At 42.3% G+C, this 24824-nt stretch overlaps 1 protein-coding gene across 1 annotated transcript in view; it reads left to right on the forward strand.

Moving 5' to 3' along the window:
* PGGT1B (protein geranylgeranyltransferase type I subunit beta) overlaps nucleotides 1–24824 on the forward strand; it is a 49191-nt gene that overhangs the window by 5512 nt on the left and 18855 nt on the right. Inside the window, exons 2-5 of the mRNA XM_008709484.2 lie at nucleotides 3635–3753; nucleotides 16545–16612; nucleotides 17586–17737; nucleotides 19140–19272. Coding sequence (XP_008707706.2) covers nucleotides 3635–3753; nucleotides 16545–16612; nucleotides 17586–17737; nucleotides 19140–19272 — 472 coding nt within the window. The remainder of the gene's footprint in view (nucleotides 1–3634; nucleotides 3754–16544; nucleotides 16613–17585; nucleotides 17738–19139; nucleotides 19273–24824) is intronic.

Consider the following 24824-nt stretch of genomic DNA (forward strand, 5'->3'; position numbering starts at 1 on the left):
GTAGCACCCACTGGGGCACCATAAAACCCTCCCTTATTTCTCTAGAGGCCCACAGCCCAAAATTGCTTTGTTTTTCTAATGCCTCACTTAATTCTCTTCCTCTCAGAGTTTTAGTACTGCTTGAGAATTCTGGTGTGGTGAGAAAGGAGTATTTTCCCAGCCTGTCTTACAGGAAGGCCAGACATTCGCTCCAAATTGACTTCTTGGTTCTGTCTGCCAGCCGCCACTGGGTGCCTCACTTCATAAGCATAAGCTTTTCACTAGAGCTGTGTTAATCCTATAAACCTTAGTCTCACCTGCTAGGAGTGGAAAATACTGGACTCTCAGAAGCCTTTAATAATTAAGTAGGCAAGATTTTAAAGTAGTATACCAGCAACCGACTTGATTTCTGGTATTTGCATCCATATTCAGAAGCAAGTAAAATGAAAAACAGATCATTCATAGAACACTTTGTGTAGTTGACAGTGTGACCGGAGCAGGGTTACTTACCCTTAGCACTGCTGACATTTTGTTGAAGGGCGCTGTCCTGTGCATTGTAGGTGGGGCATTTAGCAGCATCCCTGGCATTTACCAGCTAGCTGCCGTTGGCACCCTAGTCCTCTAGCGACAACCAAAAATGTCTTTAGAATGTCCCCTGGGGCATCACTGCTCTAAAGCAGTGCCTTTTTTTTTTTTTTTTCTTGTTTAAACAGGCTCCATACCCAGCATGGAGCCCAACATAGGGCTTGAACTCACGACCCTGAGATCAAGACCTGAGCTGAGAATAAGAGTCACAGGCTTGGGCTGCGTGGGTGGCTCAGTTGGTTAAGTGTCTGCCTTGGGCTCAGGTCATGATCCCAGGGTCCTGGGATCGGGCGCCCACATTGGGCTCCCTGCTCATCAGGGAGCCTCTTCTTCCTCTGCCTCTGCTGTTCCCCCTGCTTGTGCTCTCTCCCCCGCTCTCTCAAATAAATAAAATCTTTAAAAAGAAAAATGTCATCCGCTTAACTGACTGAGCCACCCAGGCGCCCCTAGAGCAGTGCTTTTAAAGCCTGGCTGCACATGACCCTCACCTGGGAAGCTTCCCACACCTGCCCCCCCCAGTATCAGGTACACAGACCCCACTTCCACCTAGGATTTCCGTTTCATTATCATAGAGTTAGACCTAGGCCTGTCTGTGTTTTATTGGTGGTGTTTTAGGTGTTTGTTTTGTTTTTGAAGATTTTATTTATTTATTCGACAGAGAGGGAGACAGCCAGCGAGAGAGGGAACACAAGCAGGGGGAGTGGGAGAGGAAGAAGCAGGCTCCCAGCGGAGGAGCCTGATGTGGGGCTCGATCCCAGAACTCCGGGATCACGCCCCGAGCCGAAGGCAGCCGCTTAACGACTGAGCCACCCAGGCGCTCCTAGATGTTTGTTTTTAAGCTGATTCTCATGGGCAGCCGGGTTTGAGAAACGCCCCTGTGGCGAACACCACCCTGCGACTCAGAGTTCCAAAGTACTGTTCACTGGTTATCGTGCGTGGAAATCTCCAGCAAATTACTTGAATTCTTTGGACTTCGTGATTTTGAGCTAAAAAAATGTAAGAGAGTACTTAACTTAGAAAAGAATACGAGGTTATTTTTATAGCCCTTTTGATGTTTTCTAATCATATATTTTTTATTGGCAGGAAGATCTTTGATTTATCCAGCCTCTGTAGGTTGTCGTATGGACAGCCTCATGTTCTCCACTTTTCTCTGGCTTCCGTTTGTTTTTCTATAATAATGCTTTAACAAACTAAATTATTAGATACTTTTAATTAATTATATCTGACTCTGACCATTTACAGCAAAACTGAAAACCCCAGTGAGAGCTCTCCAGGGGGGTTAGATAAAGTATTGCAGGTCTTTTATGTGTTAGTTCCTTCAGTAAGTACTTGAGTACTTAACCACCGCAAGGCAGCCTTATCTCCTGACCCGTCATTATCACGAAGAGCAGTGACTCTCCAGCCTGGCTGCTGTTGGATAGAAGTTCTTCCCGTTTCTAAAGTATTTTGTTTTGGCAAAGAGCAGGGTTGTCTGGGGGGAAGAAGGTTGCCAGCCAGTGACCTGGAGAAAAGGCTGTAGCGTGACAGCTTGTTTAGATCCTGAGGTTGTCATTAACTCGTGTCCAATCAGGGAAAATACCAGGGGTGATAGCTTCTGTTTGTTGAGTGCTTGCTTGTGGGCAGGTAGTGCAGGGACCATGAGGGGTAGTAATTTATAGGTGAGGAAGCGGACTTCGAAAAGACTTAGAAAAGGGCCTGCCCAGGTTATAAATGGCTATAAATCAGCCAGCCTAGGATTTGAACCTAGCTCCTTCGAGGGCAGAGTCTGAACTCTGAACTGTAGCTAATCTGTATTTAATCCTGATCTTGCTCAGATCAATCACCTCCCGAATTCTGGTGGCTCGCAGTGGTTTGTAAGAACTAAATTTAGCTAGTATATAAGAAATTTTCTAGCTCCGTGTCTAGTACATAGTAATAGTCTCTCAGTAATGTAAGTTTCCCAAAATCTGTTGTTCTTAAGTGTACCGGTATTGCATTAGTTTTAGTTTTTGCCCTTAGCGTTGGTTAGAATTAAATTACTCTCTGATTTCTCCTCCTGTAATCTAATGTATGCCAGCCTTTTTCAACCAGGGATCAAAGAGAATTGCACCCTTAAAAAAGAAAAAAAGTGACTTCTCTCATTTTCCTTAGTTGGTAATATCTTCTAGATGCATGGGAAAGAAGTTAACTTATTAAACACAGTGCATGCCTTAGGGCATTGAGGCTTATTTCTCTTTTGGAATCTTAGTCGAAAAGGTTACAGAATGTGCCCAGTGACTTTGCTGTCAGATTTTAGACCAGATGATTTGAAGTATTAATTTGTTGTGTTAGTCATAGGAATTGTTAGACTACAGAGACGAGATAACCATTCTCAGACGGCAGTAGAGAGTGCATTTCAGCCTGAAAAGAATTATATATAACCAACTCTTTTTGTAAAAAGTAATCACTAAAGTACTAGTTTTTATATGAAAACAAAGTTTACATTTCTCATCTCATGTGCAGTCTTGGAGCGGAGTGTTGCCTTCCAGTTCTGCGTTCCATCGAAGATTCCTCTCTGGGAAAATGGAGTTGAAATGCATGTGTATTTTTAAAGCACTATTTCCCAAAATTCATTTTAAGTTTTTTCCAGTCACATTATTTGTAAACAAATTTGAATACAGATGGATTTATTCTAACATTCCTTAAGAATTAAGCACCAACTGTGGGCATAGTTGCTCTTGGGGAATGGGTGGAAATAGGGATTTTATGTATTTTCCAGTCTTTTGAACCTGTGTTAATTAGGTGCAGGGAATTCTTTTTTAAATCTCCTTTAGCCTTCAGATTGCTTTAGCGAGTCCACGCGTGCTTCAGGTGAGCAGGACTGGTTTTTTTTAACCCCGAAATGTTCCTTTTTACAAATGAAACAAAGGTTTGATTGATATTAAACTATAAGTTTAAATAGGGCTTTTTGGCTTTTGCAAAATGAGAGTACTGTTTGAATTAATTTTAAAATTAGAAAGACCTTATTATTTTTCGGAACCAGAAAGACTTCAGTGTTTTGACAGTTGAGATGAAATTTTACGTTTTTGTTTTTTTTTTTTTTTTCTTTTAGGCTGACAATTGCGTTTTTTGCGCTCTCCGGGCTGGATATGTTGGATTCCTTAGATGTGGTGAACAAAGATGATATAATAGAGTGGATTTACTCCCTGCAGGTCCTTCCCACAGAAGACAGTGAGTGAGTTTTTAGCATTTTATTTTTAGTGTGACTAGTTAGTGGTACTTGGCATAACATGTGTCAGACTAGCAAATCTCCACGTTAATTCATGAACTGTTACCATATTTGATTCGTCCATGTTTTCCTTCCAATGTTGCGCTCCCGTCCTGTTCAAATACCACACCTGAGAAGTCTAACCGTTGGGGCGCCCGGCTGGCTCAGTCAGTGGAGCCTGCGACTCTTGGTCTCAGGGTCGGGAGTTCGAGCCCCACGTTGAGGGTAGAGATTACTTAAAAAATACATAAATAAATAAATAATTAAGAAGCCCGACCATTAATCTCTTGAGAGAACAACGGTGCAGTTGCCTGGGATTCGAGATTTGCAGTTGTGGCCACATGTTATGTCTGCACTTCCGCATGGATGACTGCTTGGCAGTTGTTTGTACCTGGTATTTTTGTGTGATCAGTTGCGTAGCATTTGCCGTGTTTTTCGTTTCCAGCCATTCTTTTTGTCTTTTCAATGAACTCTTGGCTGTCAAAAAGTTTCATTTCAGTCTCCTTGGTTTTCCCTCTCGTGTTTCATTAGCTTTTCTCTGATGGTTTCTTAGAACTCTTACTAACACTGCTTCTTAAACTTCATAAATTTTGGTCACTTAAATTCTTTTTCTTTTTTTTAAATTAATTTTCAAACTTTATGGCACCCGATCAACTAAGTGCACACAAGCTTTATACACCTTATCGTTCACTCTGTTAAGTGTAGCGTGCCTAACCTTGATTTCACTTGTAGGTGTTAGCAGTTCTAACCTTGAAAAGAGAAGCAGATGAACTCCCAGAAAATAGCACAGGTTTTATCATGGTCACCACTTACTGGCTTTAGAGAGCCAATATTTATAAATCGACCCGTGTGTTTTGTTGGTTGGAGTAAACATTTGTAAATGTCTCACCTGGATGACCTTTAGGGAAATAGTAAGGTAAAAGCTTTGTTGAGAAAGAAAGAAGTGTGATCTATTAGCAGATGTTCTTGGACATAATTTTAGGTCTTTCTACTTTATTGTTCTTGGATTTCATAGTGTTTGTGTTTATATAGTGTTTAAAATCAGTGCCTGTTGTGAATTCTTGTTTAAAAATGAATAAGCATTTTTATTATTTTTTATTTTTTTAAAGATTTTATTTATTTATTCATTTGACAGAGATAGAGACAGCCAGCGAGAGAGGGAACACAAGCAGGGGGAGTGGGAGAGGAAGAAGCAGGCTCCCAGCGGAGGAGCCTGATGTGGGGCTCGATCCCAGAACGCCGGGATCACGCCCTGAGCCGAAGGCAGACGCTTAACTGCTGTGCCACCCAGGCGCCCCAAAAATGAATAAGCATTTTGATCTAGATCTGTCACACATAAGTATCTACTCACTTTTCACCAGCTGCATGAAGCCGCGTACGCGATATACTGGTCAGTAGTTAGAGATTCTGGCACGTTGGTGAGTAGGATTTATCGAATGTTCTGCTAACCCTGTGGAGAAGGGCTGTGATAATTACAAGATATGCTGCTCATTCTCATGGAGCTTGTGGCTGAGGTGAGGTCACAGTTCCAGACACCTGAAAGTGGAAGTGATTTGTGTTTTCCCCTTTCACTAGATTTTTTTTTTTTTTTAGATTTTATTTATTTATTTGTCAGAGAGAGAGAGAGAGCACAAGCAGGGGGAGCGGCGGGCAGAGGGAGAACCAGGCTCCCAGCCGAGCAGGGAACCCGAGGCAGGACTCGATCCCAGGACCCTGGGATCACAACCTGAGCCAAAGGTGGATGCTGAACTGACTGAGCCACCCAGCTGTCCCTAGATATTTTTTTTAACTAGTGTAAGTGAGTCTGGTTTTTTTTAAACTTCAAAAGTTAAAAATTAGATATAGTATTATTATAGCTGCTAATTTTTGATTTTTTATTAAAAATACATGTCCTGATTAAATTATTCACTGTAGTTTCCTAAAGGGATGTGTCTCACACAGTACACTTAGGAAATGATACAGTGTGAGTCGTAGAAAAACGATTCTGTATATTTTTTGCTAAAATATATTATTTTTAGAAAAAATTTACTGATACTCATTTCCCTGAAATAAAATAGCCATCGCTACTCTAGAAAAATATGGATCATATGTTTTCAGTGAGAGAAATCATACTACAGGTTTTAGTTACGAGTAATTTGTCATGTATTCACCATGCTTTCTACTTTCTGTCTTCATATTTCTCCCCACTCTTGAGGATTCTTTGCTGGCCTCTGTGATTGAGCTGTGCTGTTTTCTTGTCTTAAAATATGTTTATTTTCTTCTCCCATTTTATTGTAAGCTTTTCACAACAGCTTGATACCCATTAATACACGTATTCTTTTTTTTTTTTTTTTTTTTTTTTTAGTGTAACGTACAGAATGGTTAAGATAACTGGTTAGTTCTTCTTCTGGTGGAAAAGCAGTGACTACAAAATAATAAGCTGCTGTTTTTATGCTCTTAAACATGGATTTTAGACATATTTTGTTATCCCTCGGGCGTGTGACTAAACAAGTCCATGAACTTTTTTTGTGTGCATTTAGTTTGATTAAAACCCATATTCTTGGGGCGTCTGGCTGGCTCAGTGGGTTGGGCGTCCAGCTCTTGGTTTCGGCTCAGGTCATGATGGCAGGGATCATGGGACTGAGCCCCACCTCCAGCTCAGCGCCCAGTGGGGAATCTGCTGGAGTTTCTCTCCCTGTGCCCCTCCCCCCTCATTCCCACGGGCTTCCACCTGCTCTCTCACACTCTCAAATAAACAAGTAAATCTTTTTAAAAACAAAAAACCCACATTCTCTCTAAAGACTGCTTTGTTGTGAGAGATTTGCTGTTATCTGAACTTTCACATTATAATAATTGTGTCCGCTACATATGCACTAGAATGGCTAAAATGGAAAAGGTGGAAAATAACAGTTGTTGGTGAGAATGCAGCACAACTGGAACTCTCACAGGGAGCTGAAGGAAAACTATCCAGCAGTTTTCCAGCTCCTTCGGAAAACTGGCAGGGCTTACTAAAGCTCAGCGTCCCTGCAGTCCGTGCCCTAGCACGTCTGCTCCCCAGTCCACACCCAAGAGAAGTGAAAATGTGTTCACCAGAAGATACATACTAGAATGTTCACAGCAGTGTTTTTCACAAGAGTCCAGAAGTAGAAACCATAGAAACTACCCATCACTGGTATAATGGGTGAGTGATGTGTTTTCACACAACGGAATACTATACAGTGGGAAATGAGAAAGAACAGCCTGTAAGCAGAAATTTTGATGAATGTCACAAGCATGTTTGGGGAGAAGGAAGTACCTAGTGTAGTGTTCTCTTTATACAAAGTATAAGAATAGACCAAACCGATGGGAGCTTTTGGGGAGTGAAGGAAGGCAGTAGGCAGAAAGGAAGGTAGCACCTAGAGGTGCTGCCATGTACTTTTCTTGAGCTGAGCACTGGTTATGTGGGTAAGTTTACTTTGCAAAGTTCATTGAGTTGTTTCATTATGATAATGTGCTTTTCTTACGTTTATTATAGTTCCATGGAAGTTTTAAAATTTCCGTTGAATTCATATTGGTACTCACCATCTCTTATGAGACCCATCAGAATTCTCTCTCGCGTTGTACTGTCAACTCCACGGATTGCATTGATTTGAAGCCCGTGGCTTTTTTTTTTCCATCTGTCGCTGCTTAACTGTTACTTAAAATATTTTTGCTTGCGTCTGAGTTGTAAACTTCTAGAGGGGAGAGAATGTGTCTGTCTTAGATTTTTCTTTCAGTGCCTAAAGCTTCGTTGTGTCTCAGGAGTTGCTTCTCTGTATTTTCACGTTTGGTCTACAGCATCACGATACTGTGATTCATAAGTAATACATATTTGGTCTTCAGTCACAGTTCCGGGCTCACAGCTTCCAAAGCCCTTGACATTTCCCAAGTGTTGAGAGTGGTGAAAGTTGTCTTTTTGTTTTGTTAATGAGGCAGCCTTTGGAAAGCACCTGAGGATCAGGGCTGCTGGCCGTGGAGCCAGCCAGTGTTGAGAGGGTTGCAGGGGAGGGGAGGGGAGGGGAGCCAGAGGTTGAAGCAATCGCCAGTGGCCAGTGATTTCATTAACCTTGCCTCTGTCCTGTAGCCTGCATAAAAACCCAGAAGGATGGGGTTCAGAGCTCTTCCTGATTGGCAGACACGTGGAGGTGCCGTGAGAGCAGGGCTCGTGGAGAGGGCTTGGAAGCTGCCGGCCCCTTCCCCATGCCTTGCCCTAAGCATCTCTTCCATGGGGCTGTTCTTGAGTTCCGTTCTTTTACTAGCAAGTAACAGGTTGAGTTCTGTGAGCTCTGGCAAATTAATTGTACCCCAGGAGAAGGGCTCATGAGAGCCTCCAGTCCATGTCCCATCGGTCAGAAGCAGCACAGCTGCATCTGGTGCCTGAAGCTCGGGGCGGGGTGGGGTGCTTTGCAGTCCTGACCCACCGAGCCCCTCAGCCTGTGGAATCCAGTGCTGTCTCTGCATCATCTCACACCTGAGTTGATGGTGTTGAGTTGTATTCAGTTAAGTTGAATGAGTGGCTCGTGTTCCGAGAATTGCTTGTTGGAAATCACATCTCAGAACACCTAATTTAAGCATCCTCTGGCTCCTCAGATCTTTTCTCATTCATAAGGCATTTGCAGACTGAGTAGAAGGTGCTTGCTGTAACTCATAGGTCTGTGTTTGTCCTACTTTGTGATATCACAAAAAATCTTAGGGAATTAAAAAATCTAGACATGTTGAAAACCCAGGACCGTAAAAGAAAAACTTGATAAGTTTGATTAAATAAATACTTTTAAATGTTGTGTAGTAAGAGGTGAGGTTGAATAAGTGACAGGCTTGGAAATTGTGGCGGTATATATAATAAAATATTAATATCCAGATTGTGAAGAATTCTTAAAGGTTGAGAGGCAAATGACACATCACCATTTAGAAAATGACAAAATTTAAGAATACGAGGATCTCAAAAGAAGTCAGTAACTACACGAAACAGGATTTAACCTTACTAGAAAAGTCAGGGAGATGCAGTAGAAACAATGGTGCGTTATTTTTTACCTAACACGTCAATTTAGCAGGAAGTTTTAAAAGTTGGCAAGAGTACGGGGAAAAGAGCACTTTAATATCATTTTGGTGAAACCTTTTGTGAGGCCTTTTCTCATATAATCTTCCTCGCATCTGACATATTCTCGTGTGGGTTGTAGTGGGTTGAATAATGGCCCTGAAAAGATAGGTCCGCTCAGAACCTCAGGATATGACCTTCGTTGGAAGAAGGGCCTTTGCAGGTGTAATAAAGGTAAGCATCTCCAGATCTGTGACGGGTGTCCTTCCAGGAGAAGGGAGGTTCCAGACACTGAGGGGAAGGCCCTGTGAGGGCAGAGGCGGAGGTTAGAGTGATGCTTACTGCGCCGAGGAGAGCCAGGATTGCCTGGAGCCACCAGAAACTGAGAGCAGCGTGCAAGGATTCTCCCGCAGAGCCTCCGGGAGAACCCGCCCTGCCAGCACCTTGATTTTGGACTTCTGGTTTCCAGAACTCCGAGAGAAGAAATCTCCATTGTTGAAATCCTCCACGTTTGTGGTAATTTGATACCTCAGGAAACTAGTAACACGTGCACAAACATAAAAATCTGTGTGGAGTGTGCTTTGGCACTGTTCATTACACCGCCCGATTAGAAGGGGAGTAAATGTTCCCGGAAGTGAAAGCGTTAACTGAACTATGGTCCGCCAAGAATACTAGGCAGTAGTAAAGGGATTGAGGTAGGTCTGTGTATATGCCGATGTGAAACTGTTGGTATATGGTTAAGTTATAAATACCAACATCTACAGAGATTTTTAGTCATCTTTGACTGTCAGTATATGGGGAAAACTCTGACAGGACACATAGAAAATCTGGAGGGGGAGGTAGATGGGAGCAGACATGGGGAGATGGCAGGATAAGGTAGTACTTTAAGTTTATTCTATATACCTGCATTGTTTGTGTATTCACAGTTACGTTTCCGTATTTAAAAATTTAAGTTAGAAAAAGCTTTAACCTCTCTTCATAACAAAAATAAAAAACTAAGTTTAATGTTACATGGTTATACACAAATATTGATATGTTGCTAATGCAGAAATAATGCTGTACGTTAATTAAAATTTTAAGATTTTTAAGGCACTGTCAAATACATTGTCAAATTTGTTCTTCCCCTAATCTGCTTTCCCCAGAAGAGGAATGTGAGAGACGGTGATTAAGAGACCTGCCTGAGGCCACACAAAGCTATTAAGTGATAGAGTCGGACTGAAATCGCAGGCTTCTGACACCCAGGCCCCAGTGTGGCTTTCCTGGGGAAGTACAGAGGTCCCTGGTGGAGAGTATCATGTGTGGCACTTAAATACGGTATGAATATTTAATCAGAATTAACCCTGACTTTTCACTTAACCCCAGGGTTGTAAAGACCCCACTGGTATCTCAGTAGAAGTGTGTGGTCAGACCACTGGGGGGTTTGGGCCCTTCCCATCAACGTCTGGATGTGTTGAGGAAACACAGGGGGTCAGGCTGGGAGTTGTGTGTTTCCTTCTCTCATCAAGGGCACAGCAGAGAATTTTGGAGCTAGAACAAAGCAAGGAATATTATAGTCTGTCATTTTACAAATGAGGATATTAAGATCCAAAGGGATGAATAATTTGTCCATAATAATATAGCTCGTTAATGCTAGAGGCAAAATTAGAGTACAGTTTTCCGTTTTCTAGTCCTTTGAGATTCCCATTCCTGGAGATTTCCAGTACCGATTCCGTACGATAGGCGCTCTGTTTATCATGTGTGTTTTCCTGTGAGATATTTTTTGAGTAGATTTTTAAGTCCCATTGCTGCCTTTTTAAATAACATGCTTACATGTTATAGTGTAACATGTGTAGGTATAGTTATATGTGGCTAAACCGAGCATGTTGCACATTTCAAAAATGATAGCATGTCCGTTTTGAAGAATTATAGGTCAAGAATTTTTTTTGCAGAGATAGCCCTGCAGTGATTATGTGCCCAACTGTCCCTGACTGTGTGTCTGGTAGGCTTCACCACAGATCTTGTCACAGTCCAGCTGCAGTTCTCAATTCTCCGTTTACTGTTTTGGTGCATGAAGCTATTAAGTCTCTATCTATGAAAGGAAGTCTCCCACCTGTCTTTTCCTTAGTTGGCCTAGATCTGACTCTGAAACTAATCTGTGAAATTTAAAAAATAGGTATTCAAACCCATTTTGTAGGCTCTAGAATGTTCTGTCTGGGTCTCTTGAAATCTGAAACAAGCAGTTGTGTAAGGGGTATCTAGATGGTTATGATGCATTGCTGTCTAAACTACTTCCCTGTAACAAGATAACTAATTTGACTCTGGCTCTTGATGGTAGAGGATACATTCACCACATCAGTGGCTCTCGATTCTGACTTGTCTGTCAAACAGGGATTGTTTTTCTTTTTATATACGATTGTCCAGGCCCTACTCTGAGGGTTTGGCTGTGGGCCTGAGTTCGGACCCAAGAGGCCTGTATATTTTTTCAGACTATTGCAATTGACCCTGTTGGGACCCAGACCCACCCTTCCAGATTATTTTGCCGCTATGGAATAGGAACACTAGATGGCGCCGTCTAACAACCTCCAGGGAAGCTTAGGCTATCTGGACTCTGCTTCCAGTTGTAAATTTGGAATGAATTGTGCATTTATACTTAATAATTATCATGAATAGAGAAGCTTACTAGAATTATAAAGGAGAGCACAACAGCAGGCAAATCTTGGCAAGAATCAGAAAGGATCGCCTAATGAATTTTTTTTCAGTGACAGTATACACTCCTTTGAAAAGGGGGATGAGGAAGGCGTTTTTATTTTAAAGAAACTTTTCTTGGGGTGCCTGGGTGGCTCAGTCGGTTAAGCGTCTGCCTTCGGCTCAGGTCATGATCTCAGGGTCCTGGGATCGAGTCCTGCGTCAGGCTCCCTCAGCGTGGAGTCTGCTTCTCCTTGTACCTTTCCCTCCCTTTCCCCTCATGTTTGCAGGCACGGGCTCGCACTCTCTCAATCAACCAATCAGTAAATATATATGTATATATATATGTATATATATATATATATATACATATATATATTCTTTAAACTTTTCTTGATTAATTACAACAGAAGCGGTTACTTTCCTCCTAAAAATCTAATGAATCCGTTTGAACTGGTTACTGTTGATTGTGCCTTAGTGACTGTTCTGAGCATAATCTGCCCGTGTCCCTTAAACCTTACAAGAACCCTGCAAAATACTGCTTGCTCTACATTACTGTTCCTCGTTCAGAAATGGAGAGGAACTAGCTCAGAGAGGGTGTTATTTGCCCATAGAACACAGAGCTAGTTAAGAGTAGAATCTTGAGTTTGACTCCCAAGTGTCCATGCCACAGTCTCCTAACCTTTGGTGATATTTTTGAACATGAGTATTTTTGATGCTTTTCAGAAAAGTTATTGATGTAAATAAGCTAAAAACATAGAAACGCACAACTAGAAGTGCCATGTAGTCATTTACCTGTAAGGAAATGGTATTTCATTCAGAAAGAGATTTGTTAAACCCTGACTCGCGGGCGTTCCTCATTTTGTTGCACTGCACTTTTATATGCTGTGCAGATACTGCATGTTTCACAGATGGGAGGTTTGTGGCAGCTCTGTGTGGCGCAACTCTATTGGTGCCATTTTTCTAACAGCATTTGCTCACTTCAGGTCTCTTTCACATTTTGGTGATTTTCGCAGTAGTTCATACTTTTTCATTATATTTGCTATGGTGATCAGTGATCTTTGATGCTATTCTTTTTTTTTTTTTTTTTTAGAGATTTTATTTATTTGACAGAGAGAGACACAGCCAGCGAGAGAGGGAACACAAGCAGGGGGAGTGGGAGAAGAAGAAGCAGGCTCCCAGCAGAGCAGGGAGCCCGATGTGGGTCTTGACCAGCCCTGAGCCGAAGGCAGACGCTTAACGACTGAGCCACCCAGGGGCTTGACCAACCCTGAGCCGAAGGCAGACGCTTAACGACTGAGCCACCCAGGCGCCCCTGATGTCATTATTCTGATTGTTTGGGGGCACGACAAACTGCCCATATAGGACGGTGCACTTAATTGATAAATGCATGTGTTGTGACTGCTCCACTGACCAGCGGTTCCTGTTCATCCCTCTCCTCAGGGCTCCTTAATTCCTGAGACACAACAGTGTTGAAATTAGGCCAATTAGTAACCCACAATGACCTCTAAGTGTTCAAGTGAAGGGAAGAGGTGCGCATCTCTCACACTAAATCAGGAGCTAGAAATGATTAAGCTTGGTGAGGAAGGCATGTCAGAAGCCTAGACAGGCTGAAAGCTAGGCCTCTTATGCCAGTTGGCCACGTTGTGAATGCAAAGGAAAAGTTCTTGAAGGAAATTAAAAGTGCTACTCCAGAGGTGCCTGGCTGGCTCAGTTGGAAAAGCATGTGACTCTTGATCTCAGGGTTGTGAGTTTGACCCCGTGTTGGGTGTAGAGATTACTTAAATAAAAATAAAACTTAAAAAAAAAAAAATGATACCCCAGTGAACACACGAATGATGAGAAAGCAAAACAGCCTTATTGTTGATGTGGCAAAAGTTTTATTGGTTTTAGTGGTTGTTCAGACGCTAAGGCACTATGGACTTTGAAGATGAAGTTAAGGTTACTAATCAGCTGATGTCAAAATAGATTATCTGCAGGTGTTTCATGTCAGGTGGGGGGTTGCCTGGTACACCCATATGAGCCCTTTCAAGGAGAAGAAGGCGGGAGAGTCAGAGAGATGCTGCAGAGGGGGAACCTGGAGAGAATCTCAGCGCAAGGATTTCAGCCGTGTTGCAGGCCCTGCGGCACAGGGGCCAGAAGCAAGCAATGGCAAGAGTGGCCTCCAGGAGCTCTGGGGCCCCAGCCGACAGCAGTGAGCACACACGTGGAGCCCTCACTCGCACACCTGCCAAACAAGCTGAAGGAACTTGGGGGGGATTGTTCCCCAGAGCCTCCAGTGCGGAGTGCAGCCCCCACAAGCACTCCAGTCTAGCCTGGAGGACCTGTCTCGGACTTTGGAACTTACAGAACTGTGCGATAATAAATGGGTGTGGTTTCAAGGTAATAAGTTTGCGATAATTTGTTAGGGCAAAAATGACTCATACGAAGAACAAAATTCACTCTCCTGTCTTTCCACACAATATTATTTTGTTTATTCCCTTCTGGGTTTTGTTGATAAGCATCCTTTGCTTAATTAGAAACATAATCACATAAATGTTTGTGTCCTACTTTTTCTCTTGATCATTTCTCCATGTTGCTACATAGTTTTCCCTAAGTATTTTAGCAGAAGTGTAATGTTCCTTTGAGGAGATAGAGTGTTGCATTTAACCTGTTGGGCTTCTATTTGCTTCTGGGTTTTCACCGGTGTGATACTGTATTGGGTGTTTCTGAGCATGTGACCTTTCTTACATTGGATGTTACTGGAGTTAATTCTCAGATGTATCATTGCCCAGTCAGAGTCTGAGCCTTTTTATTACTCTTAGTATATATTGGCAAGTCTTAAGTGGTTTACCCATTTAAAAGTCTTCAGCAAAGATGGGAGAACTGTGTTCCTTAATATCATCACCATTAGATAATACCCTTTTTCAAATTTTTTGTTAATGGGGAAAGGTGGTTAGTGGAAAGTTTTACATTTAGTGGTTCCCTAAATTGTTCAGGAATTAATGTTTGAGCGACTATTCTAAGTACTATTGGAGATATAAAGCTGAATAGAGTAATAGAAGAGTAAAAACCAATTATTATGAATTAGTCATGCTCCAGTTGTAAGAGATATGAAACTAGTTTCTCACATCAAAACATATTTATAAATCTACTTGATTTTTTTTAAAGATTTATTTTATTTATTTTTAGAGAGAGTGAGAAAGTGCAGGGGGAGGGGCAGAGGGAGAGGGAGAGAGAAACACAAGCAGACTCCGTGCTGGGTGTGGAGCTGGATGTGGGGCTTGATCTCATGACCCTGAGGTCACACTTGAGCTGAAACCAGGAGTCAGGCGCTCCACCAGCTGTGCCACCCGGCGCCCCAAATCACCTTGACGTTTTATTACCAATGCACGTACGTTCTGCGGATACTACGTTTCTGTCCTCTACATCTGTCATGCTGATTTCCTAATAGCTATCAAAACCATAATTCCTTTCTTACTGTGGGTGTAACTAGTTTTTCATTTATAGTTTTCTTTTTTCCAGCTTTATAGAGGTATTATTGACATATATATGTAAGCGTAAGGTATACAACGTGATGATTTGGTACATGAGTATATTGCAAAATGATTTCACAATCCCCTCACGTAATTTCCTTTTGTGTGTGTGTGGTGACAACATTTAAGATTTCTCCTTACAACTTTCAAGGATATAATACGGTCCTATGAATTATAGTCATCATGCGTACATTAGATCCCCAGAACTTACTCATCTTACAGGTAGATGTTTGTACTTTTGACCAACATCTCCCTGTGTCTCTCAGCCCCTGACAACCTCTAATCTACTCTGTTTCTGTGAGTTCAGCCTTTTTAAATTCCACATATAGGTGAGAACAGAAAGTATTACGGTATATGTTTCTCTCTCTAACCTACTTCACGTGGCATAATGCCCTCAGGTTCCATCTAGTATGTCACATAAGGCAGACTTTCCTCTTTTGTGGCTGAATAACATTCTGGTTGTGTGTGTGTGTGTGTGTGTGTGTGTGTGTGTGTGTGAGAGAGAGAGAGAGAGAGAAAGAGAGAGAGAGAGAGAGAGAAAGAGAGAGAGAGAAATTTTCTTTGTCCACTCATCTGGCATTGGATGCTTTGGTTGTTCCCATGTCTTGGCGATTATAAATCGTGTTGCAGTGATTACAGGGCTGCAGACATATCTTCGAGATAGTGATCTTGTTTCCTTTGGGTATATACCCAGTAGTGGGATTGCTGGATCATATGGTAGTTCTATTTATAACTTTTTGAAGAACCTCCATACTATTTTCCATAATGGCTGTACCAACTTATATTCCCACCACCAGTGCACAGGGCTCCCTTTTCATGGATGTGACTAAAGTTTCCAGCTTCAGAGCGAAGTGGGTTATTAGACTCAGAATGAAGGTTTGTCCAATACGAAAATACAAAGTACATATACTTTCTGCAGCTAGAGCGGCTTATACCTTTAGTTTGCTCACATATAAAGAAGCAGTGAATTAAAGTAAAAAGACACTGGATGGGAAATTAGAATTCCAGATTCTGATACGTGACCTTGAACATGTCACTCCACCTCTGGGCTTCTGCTTTCTGTTCTTCAGCATGGGGATTGAATATGTTGATCACATGAAAAATGATCATATAGAAAAGGCATGGAAGCATTTTGTATGCGGTGGGGTAGGCTGTAAACTAAAGGTACATGGTAGGAAATCATTATTTTGTCTCTGACTGGTTTGAAAATTAATGGAGAAGGGCGTCTGGCTGGCTCGGTGGGAAGAATGTGTGACTCTTGGTCTTGGGGTTGTGAGTTTCGAGCCCCATGTTGGGTGTGGAGATGGCTTTAAAATAAATAAACTTAAAAATACCTTTGAAAAGTAAATGAGGAAATTCCCATAAAGAGAGAACAGCCATGGCACATGGTGAGCACTCACCGTTAGCTAGAATGAAAATGGACACAGTGACAGAGCTTTGGTACTAAAATGCCCAGTTTCTGACAGAATGTTCACTTGAACTGCTTTAGAGTCTGTACAAAAATAAAGTATCCTCTAAATAAGCACATGCTTTTGTTTTCCAGGGTCAAATCTAAGTCGCTGTGGTTTCCGAGGCTCTTCGTACCTGGGTATCCCGTTCAATCCATCGAAGGTGAGTTACTGTCTGGGTCGGGAGGAGGGAGAAGGGAGGCGGGTGGTAAAATGAGTGAGAAAGAGAACTAAGAAGTTATCCAGACGGAACCAAGCTTCCGTGTTTCGATGTAGCTCAGTGCTGTCTCCTGACGTACCCCGTACCTGCAGCTGCTGACAGGAGGCTCGTACGCGCCTCCCTTCCTGGCAGCATGCACGGTCCAGATGCACGCAGCCATCCGTGCTGCCCCGAGTATCCTGTCTCTCCTCCTGTCGTTTGCGTGTGTAAAACGTATTGGCGATTTCCTGGAGAACTGGAGATAAAGCACTCGCGCTAGGTGCTTGCTCTCTAGGAAGCCAGAGAACTTCGAGTGACAGACTGCTTTCGACTCACCTTTCTTCGGCATAAGAGAAAAAGCTCTGGGCAAGGCAGTGATTGAAGACCCGAGCAGTGATGAATTCGAGGACATCTGTGGCAACAGGCAGACCATCTTCCGGGGTCCAGCCAGGGGCTTGGCTCCAGCACACGCCGTGTAGAAGGCAGGGACCCCTCACAAAGGGGGGAGCTTCAGGCTCCTTCAGAGCAGCAGACCCCGAGCCAGCTCCGAAGGTGTTTGCCTCTCGGCACAAAATAACAGTATTTTTCTATAGTAGAAGCGGAGAGAAAGGCTGTATGCTTTTCTAACTTCCTGAGACTTACGTTATAAGTAATAAGGTTGACTGCATGTGGAGTTCAGACAATTTGGTTTATTTGTGGATCACAACTGCTTCCATAAAGCTTGAGGTTGGTAGGATAAATTTAAAAATTGTGTCGCCTGGAAAGCATGCAGTCGTACTTCTTTTGGAACCTACAAAATGGAGGTTTTTTTCCATCAGGTGTCGGTACAAATCAGTACAAACAATTTTACTAGTTCCTGAAACCTCGTGTCAGATTACTTGATGAAATAAGTTTTCAGTTCACCGGTTAATTAACACTGTGTTAATTTTGAATTTAGAATCCTGGAACGGCTCATCCTTACGATAGTGGCCACATAGCAATGACCTACACTGGCCTTTCCTGCTTAGTTATTCTTGGAGACGACCTAAGCCGGGTAAATAAGGAAGCTTGCTTAGCAGGCTTGAGAGCCCTTCAGCTGGAAGATGGAAGGTACAGGTCACCCTTTGGTTTTTTCCCTTTTCGTTCGTTCTTTTTTTTTTTTCTTTTCTGGAAAAATTTTATAGAACTGAAATATGGGTAAAATACTATACTACTGTACTAGAACTTCAGAGTTTATCGTAAACCCTTTTAGAACCCTTTAAAGTTCACTGTATGTACAATCCCTAATCAAAAAAATAATCCAAGATTTCTTATTTCAGTAAAAAGCAATCACAATAGCAGAGCTCCTTGTTTTTTCTCTTGTTTTAACTGAGACAGTGAATACATTCATAAATGAGTGGTTGAGTGGTTTTAATATTAGAACGGACTTTCATTTACCTTCTGGGTGAAAAAAAAGGGATGTTTTGAAGTAAGCATACATTTAGTCTGAATTTCTATTCCTTAAGACATAGTGACTGGGGGAGAAAGAGATGAACATTGACTATTATATTCTAGTGTTGGTAGTTTCAGTGCCGTTTGTAAAGGATGGAGAAAGAACTTAGTTCAGTAGTATTTGCTGGTTTGTACGGTAGGTCTAAAGAATGTTCCTAGGGTTTGAAGGTGAAACTTTAGTTTTTCCCCCAAATCTAGGAAGTGGCAAAGCAGTAGTGATACCGTCTAGGGAAAAGATTTTGCAAACCAGTTCTGCTGTATTGTTATGTCAGTGCTCCATCAGCTGATAGCTCTTGTTTTCCTTTCAGTGTTGAAACACTGCTCTTGATGAGAGCGAAATTAATATAGACTCGTAAGATAAATTGTCATTAATTGGAAATACTGTAGAACGGAATCTTTACCTCAGCCAGTGTATGCGATTAATATCTCAAAGTTTCCATATAGTGTTTGTTTACTGCCACTTTTTCCTTCTTTTTTACAAAGGAATAGACAGATACCAGACTCAGACTGTTACCTCTCTAAAACTAATGAAATAGGTAAAAAAAAAATTACCACACAATATTGTCAGTTAGTTAGTGGTTATGTACATATACATTTAGAAGAAATTTCACCTGTCAAAACTGGGGCTTGGGAATTTCTTAACTACTCTGGGTCCTAGGTGCCTTTTTCCCCATTAATTCTCCAGCTAGTGTGCCGCGACTGTCCATGACAGGGAGCAAAGAGACTGTGAGCGGTGCCATCTGGGACGGAGTAACTGGTGGGGTGTAAAGGTACCCAGAAATCAGAACTTCAAAATAGAGTGGTGATTTAGGGCTCATTTTCTATTACTCAGGTTAATAGTCATGTTCTTTATTGACTAATACAAGTAGCATATGGTTTTTAAATCCATCTTTAATAATAGGTTTTTCTGTGAGTAAAGACATGAAGTAGGTGTTTCTCACCCCTCCCCCCCCCGCAAAAAAAATAAAAACAAAATTACAGTGCTCATACTGTTCGTAAATCATACTGTTCCTCCTTTCAGCTTCTGTGCCGTCCCTGAAGGCAGTGAAAATGATATGCGCTTTGTATACTGTGCCTCCTGTATTTGCTATATGCTCAACAACTGGTCTGGCATGGACATGAAAAAAGCCATCAGTTATATTAGAAGAAGTATGGTGAGTTACGTAGATAAATGGACTATTTTAGGTTCTCATTGTTGCTCTGTGGAGACTGCAGTATAATGCACGACTCCTCTCTCTTCCACCAGGAATCTAGAAATAAGGGCAGTAAGCTTGCTTTTTGGATACGTTGTGTAATCAGAATGGCCACATAGATAAAACTTTGAAGGACAGATTGATTCGTCGGCCATTAGAATTCGAAACTTATTTGATTGTATCTAAGGAAACAAATGTCTTTACTAGAAGGAGATTGGTCAGCGCTAGCAGCAAAAAAAAAAAAAAAAAAAAGAAGTAAAATCTCATAGGCACATGTTTGACAGCCTTTGCTAGCAATGGTCAGTGCAGAGCCCTGGCCAAGCATAATGGAAAATTATGGTTTCTTCAATAAGCCTCTTTCTATATTTGGTGTGAGGTGGGAGTTCTGTAAGTCAGTTGACTAGCGAGAACCAAATATAACAAGATTGACTGGGCTAACAATAGATTTTTAGATCTTTTTGTTAATACTTGTATGTGTGCTTTTTTTTCTTTAACCTAAGGTTTATTTTAAGGCGAGTATCAAATAGAAGTGCTATTCTTTCACGATACAACTTAATCTTTTCGTTGGCAGTAGTAAGGAAAGCTTAGTCTCAGCCAGAATTATCCTTTGCTCTACTTATTCGTCTCTTATATGAAACTGAGACATAGAAATGTTGCTTCCCAGGTTTATTACTTCCCAAATCTGAAGGTTTGGTTTTATAGATTAGACTATTTTAGGCTGTTATTTCAACTTTTACTAGTCAGTATTTCAAAATGAAAATTAAGTTCTTAGAGGACTGAGATGTTTTTAACTGAATGTGTGAATATGGGTCAGATTTTGTACAATCTGCAATAGCCCAAATTTTGGAGCACCTTGGAGCAGAACAGGCCCTTCAAGGAGTTTCAGAGGAAAGGGAGGTTTGTGATGAGTGTTTTGGCGTGACTGCTGCAGTCGTAACGCTGTGTTCTTCGCAGTGTGTCGTATTCGGAAGTACAGTGTACTGATTGGCCCTGCTACCAGTGATGGTGACTTTGGGTCACCTGTTAAGGTGGCGTATGCCACACCTTTCTCTCTAAAGTTAGCATTTCTCCGCTTGTCATTATTCAGTCTCCTGTGGCGAGGGATTTGGAGACTGGTAAATAACCTGTCCCTCATCAGACTTTTATCCACCGGTGGCGGTATGCTGTTGGTGGTTTTCCAGCTCTGTCGTTCCTTCTGTAATTTTCAGTTGAAATCCTGCTTTTAGAAAAAGCTTTCTCTTTACATCTATCTGTATCACTTTGAACTCCAGATTCTTGTTTTATCTTGTGGGCTATTACCTGTTACTGTCATTACTTATTCTGGTGGTCAGATTGTCCCAGATTCAGCCAGTGCGAGCCCCTTCAAGCAGACGCTTGTGCTTTTTTTTTGTCTCACCCCCTTCATTCCTCGAGCAGCAATTGGCTTTCTGGCACAAGATTTTCCAGATTCATCTTTTACTTTCCTAGCCGTAGCCCTGGAATGTGTCATTTTGGCAAGGAGCCCTGGTTCTTACTGGAGGGTGATGTGTGGAAACGAGGATTTGGGCGTGATAGCTGTGCTCACTGATGTTGGGATATCGTGGCTTCTAGTCCCCGTCTCTGCAGGGCAAGCTAGGAAATGTATGTATGCGTGCGTCTGCACAGATACCCCCCTTATACGCACCTGCCCCCCTCTATCTATTTCTTTATCTATGTGTGTATTAAAAACCACGAGTCCTATTGATACCTCAAATTTCACTCCAACACCACAGTTCTCTTTTATCGTCCTCCTTTCTTTTTGTAACTCCCTTCTCGGACAGTGACCAGCCTGGTTCCAGTTATCCAGGATACATCGGCTCTTTTTGTTTTGAACCTGAGGGTATAAAGTCAAAATACCATATTTAAGAAATCCTCGAGGGGCTCCTGGCTGGCTCAGTTGGTAGAGCATGCCCCTCTTGATCTCGTGGTTGTGAGTTGGAGCCCCACAGTGGGTGTAGAGATTACTTAAAAATTAAATCTTAAAAAAAAAAGAAAGAAATACTTGAGTTACTCCTTTTATTTCCCCCCCTTCAGTATGGTTATATTATTTATTTAAAATACCTCTAAGTTTGTTTGTGTTTGGGCTCCATTTTAGCATTTTCCCCCAATGTTGTTGGTTTTTTAAAATGTACTTAATATGCGAAATACTGACTTGGTTCTGAAAGTCAGAACTGTACGAAAGGGGATATTCCAAGACGTGTTACTCCTCACCTCCTGTCCCTTCTGTCTCGCCCCCTTCCTCACTCCCGTGTTTGCCACCTTGTTCCTGCTCACTCTGTAGGGAACCAGTCTCATTAGCATTTGCTCTGTCCTTCCTGCATTTGTTCTCGATGAGCAGATACGTACGTTTTTGTTTCTCCACCCTCCTTCCTGACGAGGTAGCACACCACACATACTTAGTTTCGTAGTACTCCATTGTGTGCCTGTGCCTGGTTTTTTGAACTCTTCTGTACATGGAACACATATTTTCCAAAGACAAACGGTGTTGAAATTAATAGCCATCTGCCTATGCACGTATGTGTTTTTGGAGACAGATCTTCAGAGTGAGTTCCTAGTAGTGCACGTGCTTGATCAAAAGCTAAATGCATATGTAATTTTACTAGATGGTGCCCATTTTCTCTCCAACAAGGGTGGACCAGTTTCTCTTCCCACCAGCGTAGGAGAGTGCCTGTTTCCACATCACCTCGCCAAAGGAATGTGTCGTCATCCTCTTTAATTTTGATCAGTCCAAAGGGTGAACAATGATCTTTCAGTGTATTTATTTTTAATTTGTATTTCTTTTATTATGAGTGAGCTTGACCATTTTCTTCACTCCAGACTGGTACAGAACCAGGCCGCAAACACCTGTAGCCTGCAGCCCAGTTTGCTAAGCCCGAGGTCCAGTCCACTAGTTTGCTTTTTCCTGTAGGAACCCCCGTTTTGTGTATGCTCTTTCTTCTTTGCTTGTCTTTGATTTCAGTCACTTTCTCTGTGACCCTTTTTACTGCTGTATCTGATTTTTAGTCTCTTGGCTGTTTTCTGCCTTTTTGTTAGCATCCCGTACTGTCTTTTCTTTTGCGACTGTTACTCCTTGGTCTGATTATTCCCTATTTTCTTCCGTTTCTTTCCGGAAGTCATTGAACCCTGTTCATTTCTTCCTACTGTTTGTCCTTTCTGTTTTTAACTTTCATACTCCCAGGTGCTTGCTTGACAGTATGCAGTTGAGTTTCGGCTGCTGTATTACAGTTTTCTTCTGCTTTATGGCCATTTTGGGGAGGTGGGGGCAGATTTTCATACACTGGGAAGTTTTCATTCCATTTGCTGTGTTTTCATTTCATAGTTACTTTATATAGATGTCTGTTTGTTTGGTGGTTTCGCGGATGTTCTTTTTTTCTTAGAAAAATTTCTGTTTCAGAGGACACTCTTTTCAGTCCTCAGAGTACGATTTCTTTAATGAGTTTTTGTGTGGTTTGATTTTGTCATATTGGGGAAAGTGTGTGTTTCGTGATTTTCTGGTAGGAGAGAGGTTCTCTTCTTTTTCATGTCTCTAAGTGTTGCTCCTTTGAGTGTCCTTTATTACTTGATCTCGGAGGGCCTTTCTCCTTCCTTGTTAACTTGATTCATCAAAGTCGTGCCCTCTGAGCACTGCACCCTCTGAAGTCCCTTCCCTGCGGTCAGCGCTCTGTTGTAGCGGAACTCCCGCAGTCCCGGCAGTGCTCGCTTGGCATGGTGGAGCCGGCCTGTGACCGTGACCGTGACCGTGAGTGAGTCCCAGTGATCTGAGTCATCAGGGGGGAGATCACGACTGCTCTGGGGCCTGTACAGCTTTTTGCCGTAACATTAAAAACTCTGGGAGAATTTTTAAGCAGTAAAACCAGTATTTATTTTGTACATTGTAATATTAAAACATTAGAAATATTGAGAGTTAAAGTATTTTGTTAAAAAAATATAGTTAGGACAGTATTTGCCTTGTTTTCCTATGTAACTTAGGAGAGGGAGCGAGCATCTGTTCTGTCTTGGTAAATAATCAGACTCCTTCCCAAGTTTATAGCAGCTTCCAACACTTTCTCCTTTTGTGTTCATTGCTGTGAAACATCTCCTAGGATTCCTCTCCCGTGACGGGTTTTGGCAGCACCCTCATCCTTAGCGTCACAGCCGCGGTCCGCACTCACGTAGGTACCTGCCTTCGCGTAGTTCTTTGACGGCAGCGCCGGCAGCCTTCCCGGGATCAGCCATTCCGTCTGTGACTCTGGGCTTGAGCTGTTCCCACTTCTAGCACTGCTGCTTCTCATGTCTTGGTGGCACTTTCGTCTTTGGTGGCCCGTCTGTTCGTTTGGTTCTGCCTTTTCAGAGAACGTCATGTGGGTCTATTACTAAGACGAAGGAAGAGACAACACAGCCATACATTTTGCTGTCTGTGCGTGAGCTGACTCACGTGTGCGCTGACCAGTTACGCACAGCCCCTGACAAAGGCAGTGGGACTGGTTACTGATTAGGATGCGCGTGTGTGGTTTACGTAGCGATTTGTGAACTGAGGTGCTCTGTGCAGTTGCTCATAGTTAACAGACCGTGGTTGCGGAGATTGGAACCATCTCGCGTTGTTAGCTGAAGAATGGTACCTGGAATTTGTGCTTATCGGAACTGCACAAAGCAAGGACTGCCTGAATTTTGCCTTAGGGTGGACCTTCTCCTCCCCCCCCCCCGCCCCCCGCAGTAATTTTAGATCTGTCTCCGGCCTACCATTGGCTCCCCCCGTCTCCCTTCCTCCTGATTTTCCACAGACTTCCCTTGCTGTCTGCAAAAGGATGTCAGGAGTGGGAGAAGCGGCCTGCTGGGATTTGAGGTTTCTTTTTCTATAGACAGGTAATTTAGAACTTGCACGTGTCTCCTAGCATTGTTAAGGTTTCGGTTTTATATAGTTGTATTGTTCTTTTTTTTTTTTTTTTTTTAAAGATTTTATTTATTTATTCGACAGAGATAGAGACAGCCAGCCAGAGAGGGAACACAAGCAGGGGGAGTGGGAGAGGAAGAAGCAGGCTCACAGCAGAGGAGCCTGATGTGGGGCTCGATCCCAGAACGCCGGGATCACGCCCTGAGCTGAAGGCAGACGCTTAACCGCTGTGCCACCCAGGCGCCCCAGCTGTATTGTTCTTCTGTTTTGATTTTGTAGGATATGTGGGGAGATCCAAATTTAGGCAGGAACTATTATCCTCGGCTACCCACAAGCCTCAAAATAGACTTGTTCCATGTTTATAATACTTTATCAGTACAGCATCTTTCCATTTTCCTTAAACTTGTAAGTAGGAAAAGAATAAGGGTTGGGGCTTTCCTGTTGGGTAGAAATTGAATATATAGATGCCATCTTTGAACAATCTGCCTTAGAATGTGCCTACTGTATGTATTTAGTGATTTGACTTGATGAATCAAGCCGAGACCAGGTACTTGAAAATGCCTACAAACTCCTTTGTGGGAANGAGTATTTTAGAAGATATCAGGGCGAAAGCCAAATGGATCAA

This window comes from Ursus maritimus, unplaced genomic scaffold, assembly GCF_017311325.1.
Source record: "Ursus maritimus isolate PB19 unplaced genomic scaffold, ASM1731132v1 scaffold_5, whole genome shotgun sequence".
NCBI lineage: Eukaryota > Metazoa > Chordata > Mammalia > Carnivora > Ursidae > Ursus > Ursus maritimus.